General features: G+C 47.7%; 1 protein-coding gene across 2 annotated transcripts in view; it reads right to left on the bottom strand.

The window, feature by feature from the left end:
* The window catches only part of Habp4 (hyaluronan binding protein 4), a 38,316-nt gene extending 22,340 nt beyond the window's left edge, over positions 1–15,976 (bottom strand). Inside the window, exons 1-4 of one of the 2 annotated variants that reach the window (XM_042665608.1) lie at positions 15,581–15,976; positions 8,309–8,471; positions 1,362–1,511; positions 1,103–1,171 (exon numbers count right to left, since the gene is read on the bottom strand). In XM_042665608.1, the coding sequence (XP_042521542.1) occupies positions 1,103–1,171; positions 1,362–1,511; positions 8,309–8,471; positions 15,581–15,923 (725 nt within the window). In that variant the 5' untranslated portion in view covers positions 15,924–15,976. The remainder of the gene's footprint in view (positions 1–1,102; positions 1,172–1,361; positions 1,512–8,308; positions 8,472–15,580) is intronic. The other variant, XM_042665607.1, reaches the window with a different exon arrangement.
* Positions 15,977–21,929: the final 5,953 nt, after the last annotated feature.

Genomic DNA, 21,929 nt, shown 5'->3' with positions numbered 1-21,929 from the left:
GTCACAAGTTAGAGGCCAGCCTGGGACACCCAGAGAACTCCAGGTCACCCTGCAACTGTCTGTCTCCAAAATAATACTTACAATAGATAAAAACAAGATTGTATAAAAAGCTTAGATTCTTTAAAAGAAGAAAAATGGAAGTACAGATGCATCAAGTTTCTAATTTATGGAAAGCTGGTCTTGCACAGTTTTCTTGCTCTATACCATGCCTTACCCTACAGTATAACCTACCACTGGCTCAGCAGATACCATGAAGGCCAACACCCCTGCAAAACCAAACACATACCTACTCTAACTAGCAGAATTGGCAAAGATCTAAAGTATCATGAAACCATAGAGAAATGTCTAACAGGAGCAAGATACAGGAGAAACTTGTCTTGGAGCTGCAAACCCACATCTACAAATGACTATAAAGTAAGATGCACACCAAGAAGCTAAAAGAACTCTGAAAGGTCTCAGAAAAGTATATAATATGTGGGAAATTAGAAAGCTTCTTGAGACATACATAAATGTGCTAGGCCATACACTTGTTAGGGTATCAGCAAGTATGTAGACATCTGTCACAAATCATTAGCTAATATAAAATAAAAAAGATCTTTAAAAGCAGTTTCAAATCTAAATGCAACAGAGCAAACTTGTTTTAAAGTTATCACCGAGAAGCTGGGCACTGGTGGCTGAGGCCTTTAATCTTAACTTCACAGGAGGCTGAGATCTGAGGATTGCGGTACAAAGCCAGCCCCGGCAGAAAAGTCCGTGAGACTGTTATCTCCAATAAACCACCAGAAAACCGGAAGTGGTGCTGTGGCTCAAGCAGTAGAGCACTCGCCTTGAGCTGAAGAGCTGAGGGATAGGGCCCAGGCCCAGAGTTCACGACCAACAACAACAACAAAAAAAAACAAAAAAGAAAAAAAAAGGAAGTTACCACCTAGGTGCTTACACCAAAAAAAAAATTATCTCAGTAAATCAAAGTCCCAAATCAGTCTCTGCTTAGGGTTACATAATTATAAAGCATAATTCAGCGGTCACCAGTCTCAATAAAAGTGAATAAAGGTACAGATCTCCACTTCACTGTAGGCTCTGAGGACACACATTCACCCCTTACTTGGTGTCTTTACCTGTTCCCCAGGTACGAGCTCCATATCCACACATGCTGTCTTCAGCTCTAATAGCTCTAGAGAAATGAAGAGCATTCCTTTGAGCTACAAGTGATGCTCTAGTCAATTTCTACATCAGAAAAAGTTGTCCCAGGATCAGCCTCTCACAGAGTAATAGCATACTGATACGAATTTGGCTAAATATTCATACATAATTCATATACTACTGAAACGTATGTGGAAAACAACATTTGTAAAGTGACTTACAGTTTATCATTCCCACAATCTCGTTTCCCTCTCTGGTCAAAGGCATCAAAAGCTCTGTTCCCGGGACCGCCTCTGCCTCTGCTTCTCATGCCCCCTCTTGGGCCTCCACGTCCTCTCAGTGGCCGGTCTCGATCAAACCTGTCCACTGGTCTAGGAAAAGGTGACAATGCAATATGATAAGAGAACCCAAGCCTCTGCCCGTGTTCTGCCTCATCCAGGTTCCTGGATGGTGTGGTACAGTACCACCAGGCAGGCTCTGGTGTGTAATCACCTGCCCACTTTCCCTTCTGCCCATCCTCCTGCTTTCTGAGACCTACTTTTTTCTACTAGACTATAATCTCCTAAGATGTAGTTCTAAAGGACTACATCTTTTAAATCATTTTAACCCTTGTTTATTAACATGTTTTTAATTTGTAAAGGCTTTTCAAAACATTTTCCACAACAGCAAATTACTTTATTTAAAAGAGATTCTGGCCAGGTGCCAGCGGCTCACGCTTGTGATCCTAGCTACTCAGGAGGCTGAGATCTAAGGGTCACAGTTCAAAGCCAGCCCAGGTAGGAAAGTCTATGAGACTCTTATCTCCAATGAGCCACCAGAAAACTGGAAGTAGAGCTGTGGCTCAAAATGGTAGAGCACTAGCCTTGAGCAAAGAAGCTCTCAGGGAGTGCCCAAACCCTGAGTTCAAGACCCATGACTCACCAAAACAAAAAGAGATCCTGAAATCAAGAAATCCGGAGCATTAATAGCTTCAATACTTGCACCAGTAACAGTATACTACCATTCTCTCATGGCTAAGAAAAGCCATTCTTACCATAAAAATATCCCATTTACAATTTTCTTTCCTTGAAAAGAAATGCCAAAGTACTGATGATTAATTTTATGTGTTTTTCATATAAAATACTGTGTTAAACAAATTCTCTACGTTGGCTTTTCTACCTTCTAACAAAACCCAAACCAATTTTAAAACAGGAATCCTTTTTTTCTGATTTAAATTTCTAACCTTTTCTAATTTTATTAGCATTTAATATAATTTTGAGAATTTGTTGTTGTTGTTGTTGGTTGTGGGGCTTAAACTCTGGGCCCTGGGCGTTGTCCCTGCGCTCTTCAACTCAAAGCTCAAGGCGAGCGCTGCTTGAACCTCAGCGCTACTTCCGGTTTTCTAGTGGTTTATTGGAGATAAGAGTCTCACGGACTTTCCTGCCCAGGCTGGCTTTGAACTGAGATCCTCAGATCTCAAAACCTCCTGAGTAGCTAGGATTACAGGCGTGAGCCACCAGCGCCCGGCTAGAGAAATTATTTTTAACCTATAAAAATTCCTTACATAAACTGCACTACTAAACACTGAACTACAGAAAGAAACCCTGGGTTCAACTCCTCAGTACCACATACACAGAAAAAGCTGGAAGTGGCACTGTGGCTCAAGTGGTAGAGTGCTAACCTTCAGCACCAAGAGGCTCAGGGACACTGCCCAGATCCTGAGTTCAAGCTCCAGAACCAGCAAAAAAAAAAAAAAGAAAGAAAGAAATATGGAAAGAATCATACCACATTATGAATTGTTAGAATATAGTCCTAAGGGTAATACTTTTTAAAATAATTTTTATTAAGATTACAAAAAATTCACAAATTTCACAGTATTGTGGGATAGTGATACTTAAAGTCACAAACACATTTTAACCGTCACAAGGCAAATTGTCATTACCATGGTCTATAAAGTTTGTGAATTCTAGGAAGTGGCGCTGTGGCTCAAGTGGTAGAGCACTTGCCTTGAGCTGAAGAGCTGAGGGACAGCGCCCAGGCCCAGAGTTCAAGCCCCACGGCCGACAAAAAAAAAAAAAAGTTTGTGAATTCTATAAGCTTTGACAATACAACGATTTCTTCCACATTTGGTGATATGTACCTTTCTTTCCTTTTGTTTAGTGTAAGCTTCTCCCTCTTTCCCTCTCCTTCCCTCCCTCCCATCGCTGCCCTTGAGTTACTTAGTTTGCTTTCATCAATTGTTTTCATCAAGTGTAGCTGATGGGCCCCTCTGTTGTATATTTTCCTGTTTCCCTCTGATTCTGTGTCCTTCTCCTAGCTTCCCTCAGATGTGCGTATATATGTGTATATATATATAAACACACACACATACACACACGTACAGACATACCATATATAAGGTCAAGAACATAGAGTCATTTAGAAATGATATGAAAAATTAAGTAGATGTTCTTTGTTTCTTGAGCCCTGTTTACTTTGTCATATCTCCTTGCATTATAGATTTAACATCCACATATTGGAACCATGTGCCATTTGTCTCTCTGATCTTGGCTTACCTCGCTCAAAATGATTTGTTCTAGTTCTATCCATTTCCCTGTGAATGCCATTATTTTGTCCTTTCTAATGGCTGCATAATATTCCATTGTGTATAGATACCACAATTTTTGGATCCATTCATCTGTGGTGGGGCCTCTGGGTTGTTTCCATACCTTGGCTATTGTGAACAGTGCTGTAATAAACATGGAGGTACATGTGTCATTGTATACTGGTTTCTGTTGTTCAGGATAGATGCCTAGGAGTGGTATGGCTGGGTCATAAGGGAGGTCAATATCTAGCTTTCTGAGAACCCTCCAGACTGCTTTCCAAAGTGGTTGTGTAAGTGTACATTCCCACCAGCAGTGTAATAGGGTTCCTCTTTCTCCGCATCCCCTCCAGCATTTGTCGTTGGCTGACTTGAGGATGTGGGACATTATGACTGGGGTAAGGTGGTATCTTAGGGTTGTCTTTATTTGCATTTCCTTCACAACCAGGGATGGTGAACATTTCCTCTTGTGTTTCTTTGCCATTTTTATCTCTTCTTCTGAGAAGTCTCTCTTTAGTTCCCTTGCCCATTTAGTAATTGGTTTGTTAGGTTTTGGAGGGATTAGTTTCTTGAGTTCCTTGTATATACTGGATATTAACCCCTTGTCTGATATATTACTGGTAAATATTTTTTCCCAGTTACTTGGCTGTCTTTCTAGCTTGGTTGCTATAGCTTTAGCTGTCCAGAAACTTTTTATTTTAAGGTAGTCCCATTTGTCCTGTCTCTGTCCAATTTGTTGTGACCCTGGAACTCTGTTCAGGAAGTTCCTGCCTGTTCCTATAAGTTCAAGTGTCTCTTCTACTCTGTCCTGCAGTAGTTTCAGAGATTCAGGTTTGATCTTAAGGTCTTTAATCCATCTTGAATTGATGTTAGTGCATGGTGACAGGCTGGGGTCCACTTTTAGTTTTCTGCATGTGGCCACCCAGTTTTCCCAGCACCAATAGTTGAAGAAACTATGATTCTTCCACTGTATGTCTTTGACTTCTTTGTCAAATATCAACTAACTCTATGTATGCAGCTTTATTTCTGGATCTTCTAATCTGTTCCATTGGTCTCTGGGTCTGTTTTTGTGCCAACACTAAGCTGTCTTTGTTATTATGGTTCGGTAGTAGAGCTTGAAATCTGGTATCCTGATGCCTCCTGCATCGTTTCTTTTGCCTATGATTGCTTTGGCTTTTCTAGGTCTTTTGTAAAACAGAAATCTTAAAAAAAAAAAGTCTACCCAAAATTTGAACAGTAAACACATACATGGAAAGTAACATCAATGAAAATCAGTCCTATATTTATAGAAATCTAGATCAAATAACAACAAAATACCAAAGTCTTCTCAAATATATTAATGATAGAAACCAAGCCTAAAAACATCCCTGTGTTCTGATATACTATAATCCTTGAAAACAGTCTCTATTTATATACCTTTTCCTATTTCTTGTTTTGTTTTGCTTTTTTGAAACATGGTCTTCCTGTCTAACCCAGGCAATGAACTTGAAATTATCCTGCTTCAGATTCATAATTACTAGGACAACAGGTGTGAACCACCACACCAGGTCTTCTGAATTTTAAAACTTGATGAAAATTAAATAATCTTGTACTCAAGAAGTTTAATAGTTGACAAACTCAAACACAAAAGGCAGAGAAATACCATATAGATCAAGAATCCTGAGCTGGGCACCAGTGGCTCAGGCCTGTAATCCTAGCTACTCAGGAGGCTGAGATTTGAGAATTATGGTTCAAAGCCAGCATGGGCAGGAAAGTCTGTGAGACCCTTATCTTCAATTAACCACCAGAAAACCAGAGGTGGTGCTGTTGCTCAATGTAGTAGAACAGAAAAGCTCAAGGACAGCTATGCCCAGACCAAGTTCAAGGCCCAAGACCAGGAGAAAAAAAAAAAAAAAGTAAGACTTCCATACATATTTCTCACATGACCCACTGAGAGGACACCACTTCCAGTGCTCCTACAAAAAGTATATGGCAGTGTTCCTCCAGGAAAAAAAATCAGACAATCACAAACCATGGTGTGTGCTACAAAAATAACTTGGTCTACACTCTATTCTAGATTAAAGAAGGTAGAGCAAATTAGATAATTTAAAGAATTAGATAACAGTGCTGTATCAATATTAATGAGTTTAATAATTGTGTCATGGTTTTTGGCAAATACATAAAGTATTTAGGGATGAAGGAACATTCACACATCTTATTTTCAAATGACAAAGAAAAAAGTATGTGTTTAGAAAGGGAGAGAATGATAAAGCAAATATGTTAAGAAGCTGATATTTAGGGAATACAAGATGAAGGGTATAAGAGAACATTTCATATAATTCTTGCAATGTTTTCAGAAATTAAATTAGTTTAAAAGAAAAAAGAAAAGGCCACTCCATTGTCTCATGTCCCTGTGCCGCTCCATTACATATGTTATTTCACTTCACAGATTTTCATGTCACAAAAATCTATCTTTTTCAAGGCTACCATACTTATTATTTTAAAAAAAGAAAAGGTAGCTGGGTGGGGTTGGGAGATGGGGAAATGATGAAGCGGGGACAGTGATCAGGATGCGTTGAATTCAAAAGCTGACGTGTTCAATTATACTTTTTAAAGTTCCGTACTTTTTAAAAATGATGACAACATGGGTTTCTGCCTTTGAACAAAAATTTCATTTTTTCCATAAAATAAAAATCTGAATAGAGAAAAAATACATAAACCTTTCAAAAATTTAGTTCTGATCCAAGAGGCTTTTCATATATAAGTGGCCATTACAGAGAAAATTTGAAATAATCCCCCCAAAATAAAATAAAGTAAGCTTTTCCAGAACTTTCTCCAACTTGTGGCAGACCCACCAGGTCGTGGATTGCTGTTTTATGTGTCCCTTCTAGTTGGTGACCACATGCACACCCCTTCAGATCAGCTGCTCTCTGCTACATGTGCTTTATTTGCTTCATTGTAATCGACTCTAGCGGGGGTGAGGCACACTTGACCCATGGGTCATTTAAGACCTGAAAAATCATTTGGTTCATGACAGGTTATAAATATTCAAAGTGCCTTTGGCAGAAAAAGGTTCCTCACTCCAGCCTTACAAAGCCATGTTCTTTGGCTAAGACGCTGTTTAGGGCAAGGTCCTAAATGAATTTGGTAGTGAGGAAGTCAAAACACTTTGAGAACCTTGACTCACTGGACACAGAACTATCTTCCTAACAGGAGGCGTAAGATAAATAATAGCTACCTTTGTAGAAGGCTCTGCTCTGACGCAGGAGAGATGGCAGAATGCACCAGCTCTATGCCATACTTCACACCAGAGAACTTTCCAGAGATTGGTATCATGCATCACAGTAGACTTTTCTTCACGTGACTCATGAAAGCCTACTTAGTTGATCATAGAATTGAGAATCTGTTTTAATCTGTTTAAGAGTCTGAATTCATAATGCTAAATCAAAACCCTAATTATATCCCTTCTAAAATTAGCTCCTTAGTCTAAAACTCAGAGTAAATTTTTAAAGAATCCCATACACTCATCTGTTTTGGTTTTGTTTTGTTTTTCTGTACTGGGGCTTGAGTTAAGGGTTGTATGCTTGCTACAAAGGCACTCTACTTGAACCACGCCTCCAGCACCTTTGATTATTTACTTGTTTATTTTTTCTGGTGTCAGTGCTTATGCTCAGGACCTTGAGCATTTACTTACCTTGTTTTGTTCACAGCTGCTGTTCTATTAGGCCACACCTTTAGTCTGGCTAATTGGAGAAAAAATATTATGGATTTTCCTGCCTGGGCTGATTTCAAACTGTGATCCTCAGATCTTAGCCTTCAGGGTAGCTAGTATTACAGATATGAGCCACTAGCATCCAGCTATTTTGTTACTTTTATATTCTTGCTTTTGTTAGGCCAGCCTGGACCCCATATTTATGTTTACCACATAGCTGACAGGCATGTACCACCACACCCAGCTTTTTATTAGCTAAGGTGGTGTCTTGCAAAACAGCTATGTTACCTAGTGTGAAACACTGCACTGAGTTCTTCTCATAGTTACAAAATTTTTTTTTTTTCCTTTGCAGTGGTACTAGACATTGATTCTAGGGCCTTGTACATTCTAAAGTGTTCTACCAATGTTCTACTGATAAAGTACCTTCCAAGCTGACAGTTAGTTTATTATTTATTTTTGTTGGTCATGGGGCTTAAACTCTGGGCCTGGGCGCTGTCCCTCAGCTCTTCAGCTCAAGGCTAGCGGTCTACCACTTGAGCCATAGAATTACTTCCTGTTTTCTGGTAGTTAATTGGAGATAAGAGTCTCAAGGGCTTTCCGGCGCTGGCTTTGAACCTCCTGCTTTGAGCTGCGATCCTCAGATCTCAGCTTCCTGAGTAGCTAGGATTACAGGTGTGAGCCACCAGTGCCCAGCTCCACAATTTAGTTTTAATTATACAACTGGTCCTGAATCTTAATATAAGGCCATCTCTGAAATACATGAAGATCTTTCAGGTGTCATCTAAGGTAACAGTGACTTGTTGCATACACTAGCAAAATATTCCTAAGACCTGTAATATGGAAAGGTCACAAAGGCTGTGGCTGTTCTGAACGGTCGTCTGGTCCCCAAGCCTCCCATTGAGGACTGTGGTACATACTTTCCATCTGAAAACTTCTCAGCTGTAAAGTCCGCCTGCCTCTCAGTCTCGTAGGGCCGGTATTCCCTGTAGGCTCTCCGCTCTGCTCTATCCAGTATCACCTCTGTTCCCCGGCTGTCATTCCATCCTTGTTGCTCCCCTCTTCTAGGAGTCCGCTTCTGGCCTGCCAGCAGAAAACCAAAGCAGAGGGCTAAAACACAACGTCCATGACAGCACTAGGTACAATTCTATAGCTTCCTTAAGATTTCATTTTCCTAAAGAACAGTTGGAAAACCATTGGAAAAGCTTGGGAATTTCAGGGGGGAAAAGTTGCTGATGCTATTTCCTAGACTTTATTCATTTTTAATAAAACCTGATTACTATTATGACTTCACTTATGTCTTAGTATAAGATAAGCCATATAGTTATAGGTATCTTTTTCTTTCTTTTTGTTGTTGCTGCTGTGCTTTGAAGTAAGGTCATTACATATGTTTATGAGCCTAGAACTCACCATCCTTCTTTATCAAGACTCCTGTTAAGATTATAGGCATGGGGAGCTGGGAAGGTGGCTCCGTGGTAGAATGCTTGCCTTGCATGCATGAGGCCCTGGGTTCGATTCCTCAGCACTACATAAGCAAAAAGAAAAAAGCTGGGGCTGGGAAGGTGGCTCAGTGGTAGAGTGCTTGCCTTGCATGCATGAGGCCCTAGGTTTGATTCCTCAGCACCACATAAGCAAAAAGAAAAAAGCCGGAAGTGGTGCTGTGGCTCAAGTGGTAGAGCGCTAGCCTTGAGCTGAAGAGCTGAGGGACAGCGCCCAGGCCCAGAGTTCAGGCCCCAGGACCGGACCCAAAAATAAAAAATAAAAAAATAAAAAAAAGAAAGAAAAAAGCTGGAAGTGGCGCTGTGGCTCAAGTGGTAGAGTGCTAGTCTTGAGCTGAAGAGCTGAGGAACAGTGCCCAGGCCCAGAGTTCAGGCCCCATGACTGGACCCAAAAAAAAAAAAAAGATTATAGGCATGGGCTGGGAAGTTGGCTCAGTGGTAGAGCGCTTGCCTTGCATGCATGAGGCCCTGGGTTTGATTCCTCAGCACAATATAAGCAGAAAAAAAAAGCCGGAAGTGGCGCTATGGCTCAAGTGGTAGAGCGCTAGCCTTGAGCTGAAGAGCTGAGGGACAGCGCCCAGGCCCAGGGTTCAGGCCCATGACCAGACCCCCCCCCACCCCCCCCAAAAAAAGGATTATAGGCATGTAGCACACCTGGTTAATTATATGTGACCTCTATTAACACATTTTAATAAATTAACTACATTTCACATTTCAAAAGCAGCTTTATGAAACCCTGGTTCTAAACCTCATCCAGAAAAGTAGATACATACCAATACATTAGATTGTACTTTAAAGTACATATTTCCTGCTCTTTGGTGGGATTTATATATTTGCCATATGTCTCTAGTGTGGGCCTCAACTCAGTTTCCAACTCACTCAAGAAGGCATCTTTTTTGTCCATTTGAGAATCCAGCATCCAGGGGAAACAAGGACGAAGTGCTAGCCCTCTCTAGTCTTTTCTCTTCTGATGCATTAGAATGTTCAATCAAATCCTATATTTGAAACCATCTAATAAGTTAGTAAATAAGTTATGAACTTTGTCATTTCTTAAACTGTCTTCCAAAATTGTCTCCCCCCCACATTTAAAAGTTCTCCTCAAATATTACTTATAACTTTGATTTTCCTTAGGAGTAATTACTCCACGTTGACAGTACAGATAGAAAATCTTAAAATTTATTCAGATAATGGATGTACATCTCACTGAATTCCTCTCATGTATCCACATTAAAAATACAGGCCTAGGGTTGGGAATGTGGCTTAGTGGTTGCCTAGCATATATGATGCCCTGTACCACATACACAGAAAAAGCCAGAAGTGCCGCTGTGGCTCAAGTGGTAGAATGCTAGCCATGAGCAAAAGCACCTCAGGGACAGTGCCCAGACCCTGAGTTCAAGCCCCAGGACTGGCAAAAAAATAAAAAAAAAGGCATTTTTTTCATTTTTCTCATTAATATTTCCTAACTAAACTTTATAGTCTAACATAAATAAGCACTATCAAGTCTTAAAATAAAAATCCTGTTTGTACATCACAAACATAAAATCATGTAATTACCTCTAATATAAAATGTTTTTGAGTGTCAAATATTGCACAAGAGATTCAAGTTCATGCTGATATGGCTTTAATATTCTATAATATCTATAAATATTTAAATCTAATTTATGTCAATGATATTTTCATAGAGGATTATACTTCTACTGCAGAAACAAAACAGATAAACAATATTAGAAGGGGTATTTGAAATCAGGGGGAAAATGTCACTAAGTACGTTAACAAGTTGAGCCAGGCACTGGTGGCTTACACCTGTAATCCGCGCTACTCAGAAGGTAGAGATCTGAGGATCGTGGTTCAAAGCCAGCCTGGGTGGGAAATCCATGAGGCTCTTATCTCCAATTGACCACCAGAAAAACTTAAATTAGCACGGTGGCTCAAAGTAGTAGAGTGCTTGGCTTGAGCAAAAGATCTCAGGGACAAAATCCAGGCCCTGAGTTCAAGCCCCACAACAACAACAACAACAAAAATTAACAAGTTGAAGCTGGGCACTGGTGGCTCATACCTCTAGTCCTAGCTACTTATAAGAATGGGATCTGAGGATCACAGTTTGAAGCCAACCCGGGCATAAAAGTTATGTTAGCTCCAAGAAAGCCAGAAGTGGAGCTGTGGCTTCAAGTGTTAGAGCACTAGCCGTGAGCAAAAAGAAAAAGCTAAGGGACAGAGCCAGGCCTTGAGTTCAAGCCCTAGAACTAGCACCTACATAAATAAAGTTAACAAACTGAAAAAAGATTTGCTTCAGATTTTCTATTTGCAACCCATAAGCGTTTGTGTTTTACCATTACAGCATCTCCATTCAACTACAGAATTACTTCAGTGCTTATTCTACCTTCTTTCTGCTACCCTATTTTAACTGTATCAATTAATCTTGCTTTATAGTAAAGTCACTTCCATCATTTCTGTATGTAAATTGAAAAGTGTTAAATAGAATTGCCTATTTACTAGGATAGCTACCAATATCCTGCAAATACTACATTCTCCCTCGAAATCTCCTAAGACCAAAGCTATTAGTGACAGACATCCAGAAATCAGTTGTAAGAGGTCAAGGTTGCAATTGAACCCAGCTTGCTTTTCCATGCTGGATCAGCAGCTTCAAGTAGGTAGTGCAAGCCTTGCATTTCACCAGCCCTTTCCAACAAAAGGCTGGCATAAGCATTTTGATCACTGATCTAAACACAAGCCTAGAGAAGAAAAAGAATACAGTAAAATTTCCAGCAAGAGATCCCTTAAAATAGTTGCATTTTGGCTCAGAGTTTCCTAGGCTCTGAAAGCTGAGGAAAGCAAGCAGAAACAGTCTCTGATGGTTCGAGAATATACTGAGCAAAGGGCCTCTCGGAGGTTTCTGTACAGATTTGGACAGTCTAGTACATTAAAACCTCCATCTCCACGGGGCAAGCTTCTGATTTCCACATTCTGGAGGATTAATGTTTCTGGTGTATGTCAGAAAGCATATTCCCAAGTGCTCGACATTTCTCTATGCTAAGCATTCACTCAATCTTCATACTAAATTTAAAATGTTTGAGTATGGAAAAGCACAGACTTCATAACAGGGCTAACAGGAATTTGTGTAGATCTCTAACACTCATTACACATAAATTTAGTACAGTAACAGAAATTCAGTACATAAATGGAAATTAATGAGGTGCTTGCTGCTATTATGCACTTGAAAAAGAACTACAATGATATTCTAACTATAAAATTAACTCAAGATTTTTAAATATAGATCTCAAACACCAGATTGCCTAGACTTTAAATGGACAGAAAAATTGGTAAAAGCACTGGATTACAATGTCAAGCAGGAAGTAGGCTGTGGCCCAGTTTTATATCACTTAAGTTTTGAAAAAAAGAAACAGGGCTGGGAAGGTGGCTCAGTGGTAGAGCACTTGCCTTGCATGCCTGAGGCCCTGGGTTCAATTCCTCAGCACCACATAAGCAAAAAGAAAAAAGCCAGAAGTGGCACTGTGGCTCAACTGGAAGAGCGCTAGCCTTGAGCTGAAGAGCTGAGGGACAGCGCCCAGGCCCAGAGTTCAGGCCCCATGACCAGACCCAAAAAAGAAAAAATAAAAAGAAACAGCACGGCAGCACTGTGCATTAATGAAATTAAATTTGTGCATATAAATTCACAGTGCTGACAGCAGGAAAAATAAAGGGTCTTCGTTCAATGTCATACATGCTTAACATTTCCACCACAGGGTAGGACTGTAGTTCACTGGTAAAGTCCTCTGGCCTGGCTTGCTTGAGGCCCCAAGTTTGATCCTCAATACTATAAGAAAAAATGACAAAAAGTATTTTTAAATTGAAAAGGGTGAAATTCAGCCAGCTTACTAGCAGTACTAGCTGCAGTGTCACACTCTTCTAAAGGACACAACATTTTCATTTGTCTAAAAAAATGAAGCTAGACATGAAGTCATGATGGCACACACTTCTGAGCTATGTAGGAAGCATAGGGAGACGGCCACCAGTTCCAACTCTCACAGCCAAAAATACATAGAGAAGTAAATAAATGGAGAAGCCTTGCCTCGTTTAATTCTGTATTTATCCAATGTGAGGAAAATGTAAGGTAAAAAGTTCTTTACTTCACTTGTTTAAGTAAGGTCATACGCTTGCTGACATACCCAATAGCATTTGGTTTTCAGCATCTTTATTTTACTGACTTCTGATTCTCAAGCAAGGAGCTGACTTCACACAGATAAAGGTAGAGTCGCGAGTTGCACAAGTCAAGGCACCAGCACCTAAACTAGAGGACTTTATGACTGGGCTGGAGCACACACTGTGTGTGTGTGTGTCTACGTGCGCGCACGTGTGCGTGCTCAGGACGGGGCACGGTCCTTCTAGACTTCTGGCTCAGGGTTGGCACTCCACCACGTGGTTAACTGGAGGTAAGCGTCTCCTGGACATACCTGCCAGGCTGGCTCCGAATCAAGACCCCCGCTCGGCCTCCTAAGGACTATGAGCACAGGTGTGAGCCTCGGCTGCCCCGCAGCAGTGCACACCTTTAGATCATCCAGGAACAGGCCAACAAGCTCTGCGGATGATGACACCCAGACACCTAACCTCAAAACTCAGAACACTGACAGCAGCACACCAAACCTCAGTACCCAGAACAGTACCAACCACACACCTAACTTCAGTACTCAGACAGTGACAATCACACACCTACCCTCAGTACTCAGACAGTGACAACAGCACCCCTGCCCTCAGTACTCAGAACAGTGACAATCACACACCTACCCTCAGTACTCAGACAGTGACAACAGCACCCCTGCCCTCAGTACTCAGACAGTGACAACAGCACTCCTGCCCTCAGTACTCAGACAGTGACAACAGCACCCCTCAAGGAAGAAGGGAGGCTGCATGGGTGCCAGGCCGGGGTCGGGGTCCGGGTCGGGGGGAAGCGCTTACCCAGGCGGCCTTCCCCTTCCCGCACCAGGCCGTGGGCTGGCATGGAGGCTTCTAGAAGCTTCCAGGGCTAGGAATGTCTCTGCTAGAGAGGCGGGGTGACTCAGCACCCACTGGAGGAGGACTTGGAGCCAGGGCGACCCCCACCCCAGCGTCCCCGCGCCCTCCCCCATCCTACCCCCCCCCCGCGCCCTCCCCCCTCCCCCCCACATCCCCGCGCCCCCTCCCCTCCTCCTTCCCCCCCCCCTCCCCGCGCCCCCTCCCCTCCTCCTTCCCCCCCCCCCCCGCGTCCCCGCGCCCCCTCCCCTCCTCCTTCCCCCCACGCGTCCCCGCGCCCCCTCCCCTCCTCCTTCCCCCCCCCGCGTCCCCGCGCCCCCTCCCCTCCTCCTTCCCCCCCCGCGCCCCCTCCCCTCCTCCTTCCCCCCCCCGCGCCCCCTCCCCTCCCCCTTCCCCCCCGCTCCCCCTCCCCTCCTCCTTCCCCCCCCCGCGCCCCCTCCCCTCCTCCTTCCCCCCCACGCCCCTCCCCTCCTCCTTCCCCCCCCGCGCCCCTCCCCTCCTCCTTCCCCCCCCGCGCCCCTCCCCTCCTCCTTCCCCCCCCCGCGCCCCTCCCCTCCTCCTTCCCCCCCCCGCGCCCCCTCCCCTCCTCCTTCCCCCCCCCTCCCCGCGCCCCCTCCCCTCCTCCTTCCCCCCCCCCCGCGTCCCCGCGCCCCCTCCCCTCCTCCTTCCCCCCACGCGTCCCCGCGCCCCCTCCCCTCCTCCTTCCCCCCCCCCCGCGTCCCCGCGCCCCCTCCCCTCCTCCTTCCCCCCCCGCGCCCCCTCCCCTCCTCCTTCCCCCCCCCGCGCCCCCTCCCCTCCCCCTTCCCCCCCGCTCCCCCTCCCCTCCTCCTTCCCCCCCCCGCGCCCCCTCCCCTCCTCCTTCCCCCCCCACGCCCCTCCCCTCCTCCTTCCCCCCCCGCGCCCCTCCCCTCCTCCTTCCCCCCCCCGCGCCCCTCCCCTCCTCCTTCCCCCCCCCGCGCCCCTCCCCTCCTCCTTCCCCCCCCCGCGCCCCTCCCCTCCTCCTTCCCCCCCCGCGCCCCTCCCCTCCTCCTTCCCCCCCCCGCGCCCCTCCCCTCCTCCTTCCCCCCCCCGCGCCCCTCCCCTCCTCCTTCCCCCCCCCGCGCCCCTCCCCTCCTCCTTCCCCCCCCCGCGCCCCCTCCCCTCCTCCTTCCCCCCCCCCGCGCCCCTCCCCTCCTCCTTCCCCCCCACGCGTCCCCGCGCCCCCTCCCGCTCACGCGCGGCCCCTCCCGCTCACGCGCGGCCCCCCCCCCCCGGCGCCCCCTCCCGCTCACGCGCGGCCCCTCCCGCTCACGCGCGGCCCCTCCCGCTCACGCGCGGCCCCCCGGCGCCCCCTCCCGCTCACGCGCGGCCCCCCGGCGCCCCCTCCCGCTCACGCGCGGCCCCCCGGCGCCCCCTCCCGCTCACGCGCGGCCCCTCCCGCTCACGCGCGCCCCCTCCCGCTCACGCGCGGCCCCCCCCCCCCGGCGCCCCCTCCCGCTCACGCGCGGCCCCTCCCGCTCACGCGCGGCCCCTCCCGCTCACGCGCGGCCCCCCCCCCCCCGGCGCCCCCTCCCGCTCACGCGCGGCCCCTCCCGCTCACGCGCGCCCCTCCCGCTCACGCGCGGCCCCTCGGCGCTCCGCTGCTCCGGCCTGGCTGCGGGCCGGCGCCGCGCTCCCGTCGGGTCCCCGCGCGCGCGCTCCCCGTACCGGGCGGCTGCGGGCCCCCGCCGGGGCTGCCGGGCGCCGGGAGGCTCTTGCGCTCCTTCTGGGACTCCCTGCGGCCGCCCGCGCCGGGCCGCGGGCCCGAGCTCCCCGCGGGGCCCCGGCCGCCGCGCTCGGACCCGGCCGCCGCCGCCGCCGCCGCCGCCGCCTCGTCGCGCCTGCGGCGCTGCAGCTGCTGCTGGCGCCGGCGCTCGGCCTCGCGCAGGATGTCGAACGGGTCCGACTCGTCGTCCAGCAGCTGGTGGAAGCGGTTGGCCACGACGCAGCCGAAGCTCTCCTGCATCGCGGCGCCGGCGGCGGCCACGGGGCTCCCCGGGGCGCCCTTCATCCCGCCGCCGCCGCCGGGGCCGGCCCGCCGCGGGCGGCCCCGCGAGCGAGGCTCAGCGGAGCCGGGGGCGAGGACCCATGCCGCCGCCTCCGCCCTCCCTGCCCGACCGGTCCCGTCCCTCCCGGCGCCCGCCCCGGCGCCGCCGCTACCGCTGCCCGCCCAACCGCCGCGAGGCAGCCAATCAGCGCGCAGAGCCACGCCGCCTCCCCCGCCGGCGCGCCAGAGAGCCCAATCACAGGCCGGCGGCTGTTACGTCACGGGACCTCCGCGTCCCTCCCCCCAGCGGGTTGGGGAGGGGCGGGGCCAGGGGCGGGCCAGGGGTGACCCCGGCTGCGGGTGACCCCGACTGCGGGTGTCCCGGGCTGCGGGTGTCCCGGGCTGCGGGTGTCCCGGGCTGCGGGTGTCCCGGGCTGCGGGTGACCCCGGCTGCGGGTGTCCCGGGCTGCGGGTGACCCCGGCTGCGGGTGTCCCGGGCTGCGGGTGACCCCGGCTGCGGGTGTCCCCGGCTGCGGGTGACCCCGGCTGCGGGTGACCCCGGCTGCGGGTGTCCCCGGCTGCGGGTGTCCCGGGCTGCGGGTGTCCCCGGCTGCGGGTGTCCCCGGCTGCGGGTGACCCGGCTGCGGGTGACCCCGGCTGCGGGTGTCCCGGGCTGCGGGTGACCCCGGCTGCGGGTGACCCCGGCTGCGGGTGACCCGGCTGGGGTGACCGGGGCTGCGGGTGACCCCGGCTGCGGGTGACCGGGGCTGCGGGTGACCCCGGCTGCGGGTGACCCGGCTGCGGGTGACCCCGGCTGCGGGTGACCGGGGCTGCGGGTGACCCCGGCTGCGGGTGACCGGGGCTGCGGGTGACCGGGGCTGCGGATGACCGGGGCTGCGGGTGACCTGGCTGCGGGTGTCCCGGGCTGCGGGTGACCCCGGCTGCGGGTGACCCCCGCCGCGGCCGTCCTGTCAGCCCTCTGAGCGTGGGGAGCGCTCCGTGCCCGCCACACGTCTGTGGAGGTTACGCACTCAGCCCTCAGTGTGCGGCAGAGGGGGCACCAGCTGCTTCTTGTCATGGGCCTTAGACCTTAGTGCTTACTGAGAAGACAGAGTCCTAACTCCCAGCCCAGGGGTCTACCCTGAAGACGAGACTCCCAGTGCAGGGAAATGACCACGAGGACGAGACTCCCAGTGCAAGGATCTGACCACGAGGACGTGACTCCCAGTGCAAGGATCTGACCATGAGGCCGAGACTCCCAGTGCAAGGATCTGACCACGAGGAAGTGACTCCCAGTGCAAGGATCTGACCACGAGGACGTGACTCCCAGTGCAAGGGTCTGACCACGAGGACGTGACTTCCAGAGCAAGGATCTGACCACGAGGACGTGACTCCCAGTGCAAGGATCTGACCACGAGGACGTGACTCCCAGTGCAGGGAAATGACCACGAGGCCGAGACTCCCAGTGCAAGGATCTGACCAGGAGGACGTGACTCCCAGTGCAAGGATCTGACCACGAGGACGTGACTCCCAGTGCAAGGGTCTGACCACGAGGACGTGACTCCCAGTGCAAGGATCTGACCACGAGGACGTGACTCCCAGTGCAAGGATCTGACCACGAGGACGTGACTCCCAGTGCAAGGATCTGACCATGAGGACGTGACTCCCAGTGCAAGGATCTGACCAGGAGGCCGAGACTCCCAGTGCAAGGGTCTGACCACGAGGACGTGACTCCCAGTGCAAGGATCTGACCACGAGGCCGAGACTCCCAGTGCAAGGATCTGACCACGAGGCCGAGACTCCCAGTGCAGGGAAATGACCACGAGGCCGAGACTCCCAGTGCAAGGGTCTGACCAGGAGGACGTGACTCCCAGTGCAAGGGTCTGACCAGGAGGCCGAGACTCCCAGTGCAAGGGTCTGACCAGGAGGACGTGACTCCCAGTGCAAGGAAACGGCCACGAGGCCGAGACTCCCAGTGCAAGGATCTGACCACGAGGATGTGACTCCCAGTGCAAGGGTCTGACCACGAGGACGTGACTCCCAGTGCAAGGGTCTGACCACGAGGACGTGACTCCCAGAGCAAGGGTCTGACCACGAGGACGTGACTCCCAGAGCAAGGATCTGACCACGAGGACGTGACTCCCAGTGCAAGGATCTGACCACGAGGACGTGACTCCCAGTGCAAGGATCTGACCACGAGGATGTGACTCCCAGTGCAAGGGTCTGACCAGGAGGATGTGTGGGAAAGCTTTCCTTTGGAAATGAGGGTTAAGGTGAGAAGGAAAGGTAACAAGGGGCAGATGCAGAAGTCTTGAGGTGGGATGGAGTTGCAAACCTTATTAAGATCAAAGGAAAGTAGTGTGACAGGAATGAAGGATTGGACAAAGACCTAATTTTAGTCTTCATTCCAGGAGCAGTGCCTCAAACACAACCAATTTATATTTGAAAGGCCCACTCTACCTGTGCTGTGAAAAACTAGACTGGAGTATCCAGGGAAGAACTGATGAGGTCACTTGGATTTGGGATGGTAGCAGTGGCTATAAGTAAGAGTGACTAGATCAGCAGGACTTGGACAGTGCTTGGTATGGATGATAAAGCTGATGTGAAGATGTGGTGCGGGCATCTGAAATGGGAATGCTCGTCACAACTAAATGCTACAGTGGGAAGGGACCATGAGTTCCATCTTGGGCATGTTGAGGTTGGTGATTTGGATGGTTTTGTTTGTCATTTCAGATATTCAGTTAAGGCATGGAGCTTAGAGACGGAGGGGGGGTCCTTCAGGAAATCTTGCCCATGCACTGGTGACTGCCCCATCTTACAGCCATCACTTTCCCTTACATTTTGGATTTTGTTCAGGCATCAGGTGACTGTAGGCCACAGGGGAAACGGTGCCCCTTCCAGCCTCAACCTTCATTAATCGTTGTAATTCCATTCTTTTGCCAGCAACTGCTGAAGAATAGGTTGCCTTGAATACCTGGCAGAGCAGATTGGAGGGGGAAAATTCAGGGCAAGCTTTTCTTACACCTAAAAAGAAATTGAAGCTGGGTACAGGTGGTATACCTGTCATCCTAACTACTGAGAAGACTGAGATGTCAGGATCATGGGTCAAAACCAGCCTGGGAAGACAAGCCTGGAAAAAACTCTTCTCTCCAACTAACCCTTTATTGCAACTATAAATATGGAGAAAACCTGGATCCTGAATTCTATGGAACTTCCAACTTAGCCCACTTGGGAACCTCCCTACCTCAAACTTGTCATTACATAAGTTTAACAATCAAATATGGTGGGAAAAAAAGATTATATGGACAAAAGGGTTTTGTTTTTTTTTTCATTTTTCTTTTCTTTTCGCTTTTTTTTGGTCATGGGGCTTGAATGCAGGGCCAAGTGCTGTCCTGAGCTTTTTCCCTCAAGGTTAGTGCTCTACCAATTTAAGCCATAGTGGCACTTCTGGTTTTCTAGGGGTTCATTGGAGACAAGAATCTCATAGACTTTACTGCCTGGGCTGGCTTTGAACTGTGATCTTCAGATCTCAGCCTTCTGAGTAGGATTACAGGCGTGAGCCACTGCCTCCTGGTTGGACAAAGCTTTTGATGCATGCAGTGACACAAGCTAACCTTGCAAACACTGTAGTAACTAAAAGAAGCCCAAGGTAAAAGGCCATAAATTCCACTAATATAAAATATCTGTAGACTAGGCAAATCCATAGAGACAGAGTACATTAGTGCTACCAGGAGTTAGCAGCAATGTAATGTTGGAGAATTACTCCTTAGTAAGTCTTCTTTAGGGGTAATAAAAATACTCCAGCAATAATGCAATACTAGCACAAAATTGTGAATCACTAAATGTCACTGACTTACACATTTTCACATTGTGAAAATAATAAATACTTTACCACAACTCAAGGAGAAAATGTACTTTGTACCCAGATCAAGATTTGAGCCCTGATCCTGCCACCCATTAACTCTGTGATTTTGGACACGTATTTCTGGGGCTTGTTTTCTCATCTGTAAAATGGAGCCATCACAGTCCCTACCTCCAAGGGCTACTTTGAAGTTGGAATGAGATCATTTATTTACAGTGATCAGCACAGTGCCATCACAGAATAAATCCTCATGAGAAGTCTTGTTATTAAATGTTATTAGTGTCATTCATTATCAAGCACATAATTTTCAGTCAGGCTTAATAGCAGATAGAATCATCTTAAAATTTCTGAAGATTTGTTTTTGTGTCTGTGCTAGGGCTTGAACACAGAGCCTGGGCACTGTCCCTGAGCCTCTTTGTGCTCAAGGCTAGTGTTCTACCACTTGAGCCACAACTCCACTTCCAGTTTTTGAGTGTCTAATATGACATAAGAATCTCACAGGGACTTTTCTGTCCAGCCAGCTTCAAATCTTGATCCTCAGATGTCAGCCTCCTAAGTAGCTAGGATTACAGGTGTGAGCCACCAGCACCCAGATTCTGAAGATTTTTTTTTTTAATTGTGCTGGCACTGGGGCTCTCATTCTTGCTTGGCTTTTTTGATCAAGCTTGACATTCTTCCAACTTGAACCACATCTATACTTTTGGATTTTTGCTGGTTAATTGTAGGTAATAATCTCACAATTTTCTACCCAGGCTGGCTTCAAACCTTGATCCTCAGATCTCAGCCTCCTAAGTAGCTAGGACCACAGGTGTGAGCTACCAGTGCCAACAGAAGATTCTTTTTTTGGTCTGTTCTTTTTTTTGGTAGTTGGAATTGAACCCAGGACATTGTGCTTGCTAGACAATCACTTTGCCACTGAGCTACATACCAGCCTGAAAATTCTTTCTTCAACAACATTAATACCTATACAAGAGACCATACATTGTGAAGCACAGTGGTAAGCCAATGTTGTCTCTGGTACCTTTAAGCTGCCACTATACCACCATAAAACCATCCACTTAAGAGAAGGGTTAGAAGTCCCATTGGACTTCTGGAGTCAGACCACTTCCCCACTTTATTCCTATTCTCCTTCCAGCAAGGTTAGCATACAAGTTCTTAGGGCTTGTCCTATGAGCATTGCATCTTAATTTCCAAATCACAGAGGGCCATAATAACTGTAGGTAAATCAATCCTATTTGCTTCAGGACTAAGAACAACTTTAGGATAGCTGAAATGGAGATAAGTTGTCTCTTGCTGATATTATCTGGTCACTGGTTTCTGAATTTACTATAGAACTTATAATAAGGGGTCTCACATATTTTACTGATCATTTTTCTTCTGGGAGATCGCAATCTTCAATACATTCATGAAATACAATCAGACTGCATTAGCATGAGTTATTTACAACACTGTGTTTGATGTGGTCAATTTTGCAAACATCCAATAACTCAAGATGTGAAAATGATCTGTAGTAATTATAATAAGTAAATACACATATCCCCATAATGTAGAAAAATATATGCGATATTATATATATTCCAGTGGTTATTACCACTAATGGATACACAGTGAAGCTAAACTGTATACAAAGTGTAAAATGCTTTGAGTTTCAAGAGTTTCATTAAATATAATGTAAAATTGCCAAGTACCAGTGGCTCATGCCTATAGTCATACCTATTCAGGAGGCTGAGATCTAAGGGTTGTAGTTCAAAGCCAGCCCATGGCAGAAAGTCTATGAGACTCTCAGTTCCAATCAACCACTATAAAGTCCCCAAGAGGAACCATGGCTCAAGTCTTAAACTGAAAAGCTTAGGGACAGTGCCCAGGCCCTACATCGAAGCCTGGGTGCCAAAATCTTCAGATAGAATTAGAATTTAATTCAATTGAGAGTTCAACTCTCAGTAGTTACTCCTTCCAATTGCATCTTGGTGAAGCCAAGAAGAGCAGCTTCAGTGCCTTGAAAGTCACCTTTCATTCTGTAATTATTTATTGTTTGGATGAATGAACTTCTTGTGTGTCTTTGCTCAAGGCAAATATTTTTAATGTGTTAAAATTCTATTAAGGGCTAGGTATCTGTGACGCATTCCTGTAATCCTAGTTACTCAGGAGGCTGAGATCTCTGAAGTTTA

Source organism: Dipodomys spectabilis, unplaced genomic scaffold (assembly GCF_019054845.1).
Source record: "Dipodomys spectabilis isolate Male_0828 unplaced genomic scaffold, ASM1905484v1 ptg000335l, whole genome shotgun sequence".
Taxonomy (NCBI): domain Eukaryota; kingdom Metazoa; phylum Chordata; class Mammalia; order Rodentia; family Heteromyidae; genus Dipodomys; species Dipodomys spectabilis.
Note: the sequence above shows the minus strand (reverse complement) of the source record. Positions and strands in the feature narration are given on the sequence as shown.